The sequence below is a fragment of the Hoplias malabaricus genome, chromosome 9 (assembly GCF_029633855.1).
Source record: "Hoplias malabaricus isolate fHopMal1 chromosome 9, fHopMal1.hap1, whole genome shotgun sequence".
Taxonomy (NCBI): Eukaryota; Metazoa; Chordata; class Actinopteri; order Characiformes; family Erythrinidae; genus Hoplias; species Hoplias malabaricus.
The window spans coordinates 2,623,488-2,633,594 of NC_089808.1; the positions used below are offsets into that span (position 1 = coordinate 2,623,488).

The 10,107-nt window shown below is 38.3% G+C and overlaps 1 protein-coding gene across 1 annotated transcript in view; it reads right to left on the reverse strand.

Moving 5' to 3' along the window:
• Positions 1 to 8,196: 8,196 nt before the first annotated feature.
• Positions 8,197 to 10,107, reverse strand: part of fgf11a (fibroblast growth factor 11a) — a 97,906-nt gene continuing 95,995 nt past the window's right edge. The window contains exon 5 of the mRNA XM_066680758.1: positions 8,197 to 9,680. Coding sequence (XP_066536855.1) covers positions 9,544 to 9,680 — 137 coding nt within the window. The 3' untranslated portion in view covers positions 8,197 to 9,543. The remainder of the gene's footprint in view (positions 9,681 to 10,107) is intronic.

The window sequence follows — 10,107 nt, forward strand, 5'->3', positions numbered from 1 at the left end:
TACAAATATATTAGTTTTATTCAATAATATCCAATAATACGTCTCCCTCAGACTCTGTAAGTTATTATAGAAATAGATACAGTTTTCTATTGCAAATGCAGGGGCAGGTATGGATGGGGTAAGGTTGTATGAACAGGGTTATATTGACTTATTTAATAGGGTCATCTTTTTTTGTAATGTGTCCAGTAAATGTCTGTTTATGCATGCGTTAAAGTACTGTTGCTTCCACTGTTCTTCGTTCAAGTCTTTGTTGCTTGAGGCATCAGTGCAATGTCTTTAAACCTAGAGACATTTTCCACCATAATGGGTGATTTTGATTGTGGTCGTCGTAGTCGTCTGGCTTTCCGCTGCGCGTTTGTGAAATGGCGAAGCCAATCCTTACAATTCCAGTGAGATTGTCCTTTTTTGTAGTTCTTTGATATAAAAATAGTATCATCGTGGCTTTGACTGGAAGACTGCTGGACTCTTGGTTTGGAAGACGAGGGGAAAGTAACAGTTGGCATTGTAAGATCCTTTTTGGAAGACAACAATTTTGCTCATCCATGCAGAACATATAAAAACCTTCAGGAGCTGTATGATATAAAGCTGACTCCTCCTTTGCAGATATGCCACACACAGGGTTATACGGTGTGTGTGTGTTTCGTTAAGGGCATGTTCGAGATCAAGCAGTCCGTGTTGCTGCAGGAATTCCAGGAAGAAAAGCCTTGAAGGCCAAAGATCATGAGTTCTTTCACTTTTTGAGAAACAATTACCTTTGTCTATTACAGTCCAGAACTGTTGATTCAACCTCACACAGTAACAGTCTTTTTCGACGTCCCAACACTGGACTGAATCTAAACAAACTGCATTATTAGTCAGGGTACAGAGGTTAGAGCTCACATTTTCATTTCAGTCTTTATTCAGGCCTTCGTTAAATTAACATTGGACAAATACGATGGAAGAACAATGTAAATGTGCTTGTCCGTTACGACCCACAGGAACATTTGTTATTTTAGTACAAATGTAAGGTTTCAAATAACAGTAAACAGTAGGGATCAGTTTCAGTTTAACTTCATTATTTACACCTAGTAACAATGGTTATAAAACATATTTCGAAACAATTTTATAGCTTTAAAAGAGGGTTAATTTGGGACTGATTCTCTTGGTCTGTTCATCACCAAATATTCATGCAATGTAAAGTGTGTAATCTGATTAAGAGAAAAATCGATATTTATCTTCAGATTACAATTACTTTGATAAGATTAATATTTTTTTTGAGGGATTACATTTTTTAAAAAGCAATATCAATAAATCAACTTTCTGTGAATCTTGAATGTGCTTGACAACCCCTCAAACACCTAATAGCTTTTTTTTTACTGCTCAAAACAGCAATTTGTTAGTGTGTGTGTGTGTAGTGTATGGTCATGTTTTGGTCAAATCAAATAGGTATCTTTACACAAGATGTGTGTAGTCAGTATTCAACCAGGAAGATGGGAAAATACCAAGACCAAAGTAGTCCAAAAGTAATTAGATAAAATTAGTTTTCTGTCTTTAGTGGCAGTTTCCCAGATCTGGAAAAAAGATATATTTTTAATAACAAAACAAAGACGATAAATGTTTGAGAAACTAACCCCTAGTTGTTTTTTAATTACTTTTTTTCTTGGGCAATTAAAGGACTAGGTAAATTAAAACAAAACAGACACTCACCCTCGTGAGCGTTCATCCACATCCAAAAATGTTACCGCTCAGAATGGAGGGAGTGAAATGGTAAAGAAGTAAAGATGGCGTGAAGGGCCAGTGGAGTGCGGTAATGACTGTAGCTCCTCTGTGAGTGTCTCCAGTCTTAAAGGTCACCTTTAGCCACCCACATATGCACAACTGCTGCTAATGCAATGCTGATGTGCCTCAGAGTCGCTGTCTTTAAAATGCAGCAGAGGTCTCTCTCTCTCAGACAGAACACACACACACATATTCATAGTGGGAATGAACGGGGTAATGACATTCAAGGCAGGGTGGCTCTGGCACAAAACACTGCAAAGTGAGCAAGCATGGAGGGGATAACCCTTTGCTTTGGCCATGTGAGGAGGGCTGGGTTTTTTGTCTTTTCTGCTGCATTGCAGATACAGGGTTGGGACTACACCTCAAAGTGACACACACACACACAAAGCAACATGCCTGGCCAATAGCATCGCACTTACTGGGCACGTTTTCTCTGTCACCTGAATGCACTTGTAGGTAATCTGTGCAATCTGCTGGGTAGTCTGCTCTCTATTCAGTGAACAGGCTATAGATTTGTCTTCTGTAATTACATGTGCCTTGTATATTTTACACTCTCTTTCCCACACATAAATCCACATTTACTGACAAGGTAATTTGATTCAAACTTAACAAACAGTTACTGCCCCAAGTAAGAAACTCTCTTGGTTGACTCTATATTTGACACACAAAAAGTTTTATCTTTTATTATTATTAAATCATTTGACCATCCTAGCTGCCCTTGTATTAAACACCTATGATTTCCTTTGTATTTAAAATCCCATCAAAAGAATAAACAATGTATGTTTCTTCCCCTTTAACATTAAAATGTCAGACTGTGTAGTGGATGAAAAATTAATTCAATGCATCTGGTTTTAGTGCAAAAAACTGAAACAGAGATTAACGTAAAAGAGGTGAGGTTATGAGTGGAAAGACCCCATTTCCAAAGGAAGAAACTATTTTTTTTGTTAATTTACTTCAACTTAATCAGGCAAAAACAAAAGATTTTCGGGGTTTTTAACAACACATTCTAGTTGTTAAATATAAACAAATTTAGAAATGAATGCCTGCAACACACTCAGTGGGGACAGATGTTAACCAATGGGTTATTTGTAATTTTTAATCATTTGTAAAGTGAATTACTAATTGTCACTGATTTGCTAGTGGTGTTCTTGTCTATTCTTGCTGTCAGATGATTCTCTCCTTTATGATGCACCATACGTTTTCAAGAGGCCATTGAAGCACAGGCACTCTGTCTATGAGGCTGTGCTGTTGTAACTTCCTGCTGAATTACACATTGAGTTCCTGGGAAAAGAAATCTTGATGGCAGCATCCCAGTAAACAAGGAACGTCCCTGGACGTTCAAAATAGGTCTAAAAGTAGTCTGTCCATCAAGGACATATTTTAAACGTCAATGGACGTCCAAATTTCATCTTAATAAGTTAGTTATTAAGTGGTGACCAATCGATAATGTCAGTGGACGTCCAAAACGCGTTTTATACAAGTAATTTATTTCGGGACCAATTAATAACGTCAACGGACGTCCAAAATACGTCTAATAGTCGTCTTTTCAATGTCTGTGTTTGGACGTCTTTTCAACTTTCATTTTCAACCTCAAGAGAATGTTGATTATACGGCAGTCATTACGTTATTTCAACGTTGAATCAACGGCTAAATGTTTACTGGGATATGCCTCTTCCATATACTAAATTCTACATTAAATGGCAAATTGAGGAACCTTCCAGAACAGTGTTACTTTTATACATTTTCAGTAGGGATGCGGCGATACCACTTTTTCCCTTTAAATACCGGTACCTCTTGTTCAAGTATCTGCCGATACCAACTCTGTCTTAACTACTAGATAGGTGTCTATAAATCCAGATATTTGCATTGCTATACTTTTAGATTTAATTTTGTTAAAGCAGTGTTCTGTATCCCTAATAAGTTATAATAAGATTGAATGAATGAATTAATGAATTAATTTTACATTAAAGTTTTAAAGTATCAGAGCCCTGAAAACATAAATATTTCCACAGTGCAGTAACAAGTACAAACAGGAAGACACAGTCTAGCTGGACTGAACAGCTTTTTACACTGTCATGAGGATATTTGTCACGACTGTGAAATGCACTTTCTAAGTACTGCTGCTGACCTGTGTCAGCGTGTTTCTTTGTGGTTGCTTGAACGAAGTCAGTGTTCTTTGGCATGCCTTAAGCTGGGGTTACACTACGACTTTTAGTCCGATTTTAAATATTTTTGCCTCGAAATGATCGTTGCTACAGTCGTAGCACATCAAACGTTTGATATTTTTAAACTCGACTTTGGACGTAGTCACACCTTAAATGATGCAAAACTGTGACACGTGCTACAGCTACTGCTGTTTCTGAACCATTTAAAGTGGAATGTAGCCACAACTACGTGCTACTCTACTAATATCCAGCGACCCACAGACATACATGTATATACATGTAGGGAATAGTGAGTACTGGGCCATTTTCAACACACCTATGGTATCAGTACTCTCTGTTGCCGATACGATACTGTGATTAAGTGCCTGTGTCTCTTAAGTGTCTCTTTTCCAACTTGTTTTTATTGTTTTGTAGGCCTCAACTTCTATTGCTTTTTTATGCTTACAAAATACAATTTGTTTAGTCAGTGAAAACACAAAGAAAAACACGAAAAAAAAATGTTAAAGCAATTTAACAAATTACTGAATTTAGTTTATTGTATTTATAGAAACTATTCTAACCTTTCAGGAAATGGGGTTTGTATGTATGTACCAAAATGTATACCGCCAAAAACCTGAGGCCAAATCCGGCACACTACTGTACTTGTATTTCTACAAATGTAGCCTCTGTTCATGAGAATTAGACAGGGTTCTGCTTCATATGCAGAATACAAGACACTAATTTTCATTTTGGTACATCACCGTGTGACTGGTGACATTTCTTTCTTAACTGAGGGGGGAAAAATAGAAATGTGGTTTTCCTGCTATCCATAAGTAAGCTTTTATAATAACAAACAAAATGTACCCTATGTATTTTTAAGGAATCAATTAAAAGGGGAAGTAAATGTAAAACGTTACAGCACAACACACCACACTACATAAACCTTAGCAAGAAATAACTGTAATATAAAATAACCCATCCATGTTCTACTCACAGATATATTCTTTCTGTTGGAAGATCAGACACTTTAAAAAATATTCAACATTGATGTTAACTTGATTATGACCTAAAAACTATTACAATGGATATTGTGTGATGTTTTCCCATATTCAAGTATGAATGAAATTAAATAAAAACAAAAGCCCTACATTTCTGTGTTTTGACAAAAAATCTATTGTGTTATTGAATTTCTCTTGAATTCGTGAGTGGTGATAAATGGACACATTGTGGGTTGATCATTGAGTGGACAGTTCCAGCCTTAGTCTCAAGTTATTAATCTGTTTATGAATACAATACAATTTCACTTCAGCATTTGAACACAAGCTAAACACATTTTCAAATATTTCAGCTTACGGAAAAATTCCATATGAAAATGCACACAAGTAATCAACTAAACTCAGTAACTATTCTACTTTTAGCTTTATTCTGTAAGGCATTTCCTTTTATGAATGCCTGATGTAGATAACTATACTTCATGAACACGTACCTAACATAAAACTGCAAATTAATAAGCAGCTGTGAATTGCCTCAAAGCTGCCTCAGCAGGCAGCAAAGTAGACCACCATTTTATCACAGTGATCCATTAAAATAAGGCTGGATAGTTTCATCTTCCCTCAAGAGACAGATTAAAGCAGCTAGAGGAAGAGATAGAAATTGCATGATAAAGGACCATTTGAAAGATTTACATCAATCTGAAGTTTCAGGTAACTTCAATCTTGACAGTTTGACATGAACGTCAGTTGTTGGTAACTAATGACGGTATTCAAACCGTTCTAGAGCAGCATGTTTTTTAAAGCAATATTATAAATATATAATAATCAATAAAACTATATATTGTAACACATTCATTGAAGAAAGCAATAAAGAAATCACTGCCGCCACCAAGAAGTGTGGCCACATAATGCAGATGCCCCAGAACCATTAAACAACACCCCCTGAAACGACCTTCCTCCCACAGCCACTCCCCTTCCGGTGACGGTCCCTAGCTGTCTGTTGGTCGGCTCCTACTTCGGCAGTGGACTGAATACTTCTGAAGATGCAGGCCAGTCAGTGACGTGGGCTCCATCTTCAGCCTTCTCCATCACTGCGGGCTCTCCATCACCTACAGCTCTGGTGTGAGCAAAGCTGACCTTCAAGGTCCTGGATGTTTTCCTGAGTGCAGAAATCTATGGCTAACTGCAGAGCTTTTGGAGAGTTAACTCTTTCAGCTCAAACGTTGACTCTGTAAACCCTGAACTCATGTGGTGTGTCACTAATGTACGATTCTTCAACCACATCCCACTGTAGGAACTTCACTGAGGAAAGACATTTCCAGCCTCACCTCACCTAAAGGGAGTGGAACCACCCAACATTAGCCCCTCCCCACAGCCTTGTTCCCTCTACCCAACAATGGGGAGCATGTGAACAGAACCCTAGGTCCTCATTTATATCATTATTGGAATTTGGAATTTAACCTTATTGTTATCTGTAGATACTGCACTCTTTAATAATACTCCTAATAAATTAGTGATGTTCATTTGAATCAATAGCGCGTTATGAGCACACGCTATTAATCTTTTTGTTGTTTGGATGAAAGTTAGCTAATTCTTTTTTGCTTTGTAGTAAGATTTTCACTGCTGAGTGAATGTAGAATCAAACACACAGACGATCACGTCCAGAACTACATAACATTGACACGAAATGTGCTGTTGTCACAGCCAATACCTATAAAGACCTCAACACTATCTAATGTTGACTATCACAAAGCAAATACAGATTTTTTGCATTTTTTTTGGGAATCCCTAGTAAAGCGACATGGTCAAGAACAAAAAGGGTTGAAAATATTTCACAGTTCTACAGTAGAACATGGTTTTAGGGCTACCCACGTAGCTTAGAATTAGCCCTTTAATTCACCCTCCTAGATTTATGATTAAAAATTAGCCAAGAACACTAAGAACCTTGAACATTAGTATTCCTTTCTTTAAGATAGAGCACTATGAAATTTAAATACCTAAAGAAAGCTGAATATATTAAGTGATATCAAGATAAATGATACTCATGGATATATATATACACACACATTTTTTTTTGCATTTAGTTCAGATATTACATCACACACTCATTTAGAAGCTACCTAGTTTTCATCAAACTAAAATCTACAAAACGTTAAAAGCCCAATGTGTTCAAGAACACGACTGCACATATCTGTGTTTTCCTTTTTCTAACACTCACTGAGAATCACATTCATGAAGCCCTTGCTAATAAGCTCACAAGTTAAATCCGTCATGTTTCATGTAGAAATCTGCATTGGAACCCATTTTGGCAGCCCCTGATTTAATGTACAATAACATCCCTTTAAAAATCCAACCAGTGTTTTCCAATTAAAGCACAGTGTTGATGTCCGTAGCTTTATAATTAGTTCCCCTGAATTTCAGCCAGTTGAATCTACAAGTCCTAACAACAGCTGCAATTTTTCTTTATAATTGGCCGTGCAAGGAATTGGCCTGTGATTTGAATGGTCAGATTTCTAAAAAAGTACCAACGGGGTACGCTCTGCCTCGGGTGGATGAGACGACGAGGCAAGATGAGAGATGAAGTGAAAGTTTGAGAGACTAAAAGAACAATTTCGAGGCTTAATTGAAGTCATTAACCAGCACAGGCCAAAGGGTCTTAATCAGACTAAAGGCTTAACCTCAAAGGTCTTTCTCTTTACCTTCGATTTTCAAAGACTCTACATTCTTCTTGTTCCCAGTTGTTTTCTGGTCGTTACTAGAAACTTCTACAGCCTTCACATCTTTATGGTGGGTTGTAAAAGGAATATTCAGTAAAGCTAAGCTCCTGAAGACCGTAGTGAGCAATTCAAATGATAATAGCCCTTAATATGATATGGTATTACTGAGCTCCTGGATGTACAATAAAAGCAGAGAAATAAAATCGGACAGAATTTCCAGTGACGTTTCCTGTTTGTTTTAAGCATTTCTCAGTGGCCTTCCATTTCCATGAACGTTCCATTGGAAAATGTCCAATTCATCCATTTGAAAGTGGTGTGATAAATAAATGGCAATGAATCCCAAAATCTAATGAAGCCGTCTGTTATCAGCTGGTAGCAGAAGCATTCTCTCAACGGATTACAGCATTGATCTAAAGTTTAAAACTGCTGTCCTACCACCTCTTTCATCAGCTCACAACCTCAGTGTGGTCTCCTTGTTTGAAATTTGCTCCAGTCTTATTGCAAGTTGCTGAATCCAGACTCTGTTATTGCAGCTGCTCCAGCAAGAGACTACCCAATATCACTGAAATCGATACGAGATGAACGATGAGTGAGGACAGATTAAACACTGTTTGGATACTGCTGTACAATATACAGAAACTTATCTGAGTATTCCTACAGAGAAACTAACACAGACGTCAGAAGAAGAGGGCTTTTGAAGCACAGAATCACAGCCATTTTTTCATAAATCTATTCCAGAGCATGTGCATTTTACTATTAGAAAAATACAAGGTCGCAAAACTGATTTATTTCCATAGCTCCGTTTTCCTATGAATATCTACCTACACTTTTGGCCAAAATTGATTATAAAGCCGTGAACTTGAGGAACATTTGCAAGCTCATTGGTTAGCCAATTATACGTCCTGCACTGAAACAAAACAAATTTAAAAAACGAGGAAAGGAGAGAGCTGTAGGGAAAAAAAAATAATGCTCCCAGGGCGTAATGTGCTGAGGAAAACTAATCAAAAGAAAGTGATAATATACCTCAATTCCCACAGTTATGAGTCACTTCACACAGACAAATACACACGCTCATCAGTTTTGGGGGCTACTGAGTATGCGCAGAGAAACAGTAAGACTTTTACCTCCTGGGGGTGTAGAACTTTCAGCATCATCATGTAGAAAAAAAAGAAAAGTATGGGATTTTCTGCATCAGAAATGTCTTTGTTGTCTGGCATGTAGTTGTACCTGTGTGGGTGTGTATGCATGTGTGTGTGTGTACGCTGTAATGGTCCTCTGGGGAGCATGCTGGGCATTTCCTGTGCTGTGAAGTGGAAAATTGACTCTGTGTCACAAACTAATCAAACAGCAAAGAAGGTGAAGAGGAGGAGATTACACTGGGCTTAGAGATGGAGGAGGGGATTGTGGAGGTTGCTGAGCTATCAGGAAGGATTAGCGCCAGCAGATGCTTCCAAAACAATACGATCAGTAAGATCTGCCAAAACGCAGGACCTTTCAATGTCAGGTACCGCCTCGGCCGGGAAGACGAGGTTTCAATGTCGTGCAAATTGAAGTCCCTCAGAGGGAGGAGATATGTATGAACCTGACACATGTCAGGTGACATTTAAGAAGAAATAATGGATGTTTTTTTCATTCTTCTCAGTGCAGCTCATTTCTCTTGTGAGATGCACCACATACAGCCCAGGGCTCTTATTGCTCAAAAGAATTTCCCAGGTTCAAACAGGAAGACTGTAACAGGAAGAGATTGAAGGTACACTTTTCACCAGGATCATCGGGACCACTGAACCCAGGTGCATCAAGGGAAATGAAGTACTCCGGGTCTGCATTAGAAATACAATGGCTGTTTGTATAATGCTCGTTCCGATGCCCTTGATTTCGCTTGTTTGTATATACTAGTGTGTGTGTGCCAGTCTCGTGTGTGTGTGCCGGTCGCTAGGAGGCACTAGTTTTGGGTGGCAGAGGGTCTTTCTTGTCGTTTTTGTGAACAGGAGAGTCTGACGTTTTGGCTGTTTTCCGTGGAGGGCTCTGCTCACCGATGTCATGCAGCGAAGGCTCCCTGTACATGGCCACTGAGAAGAGAAAGTCAGAAAGGTGGTAGAGATGAACAGAGATAGAGAGGTTGTGTGTGAGAGTAGGTTTTTGAGGAATCATTTTTAAATCACATCCATTATCTTTGAAACACAGAATGTCTATGTAGCAACAAATATCTTTGACAACTGACCAAGGCTTTCATGGCCAGGTAATTTATTAAACCAGTTGATAGGTTTCACAAGTGTTTAATATGACAAATGTATATCATTTCAGTAATGTTTTTGGAGAGAGAGAGAGAGAGAGAGAGAGAGAGAGAGAGAGAGAGAGAGAGAGAGAGAATGGGAGAGAGAGAGAGAGAGAGAGAGAATGAGAGAGAGAGAGCAAGAGAGAGAGAGAGAGTGAGAGAGAATGAGAGAGAGAGGGAGAAAGAGAGAGAGAGTGAGAGAGAGAGAGAATGGGAGAGAG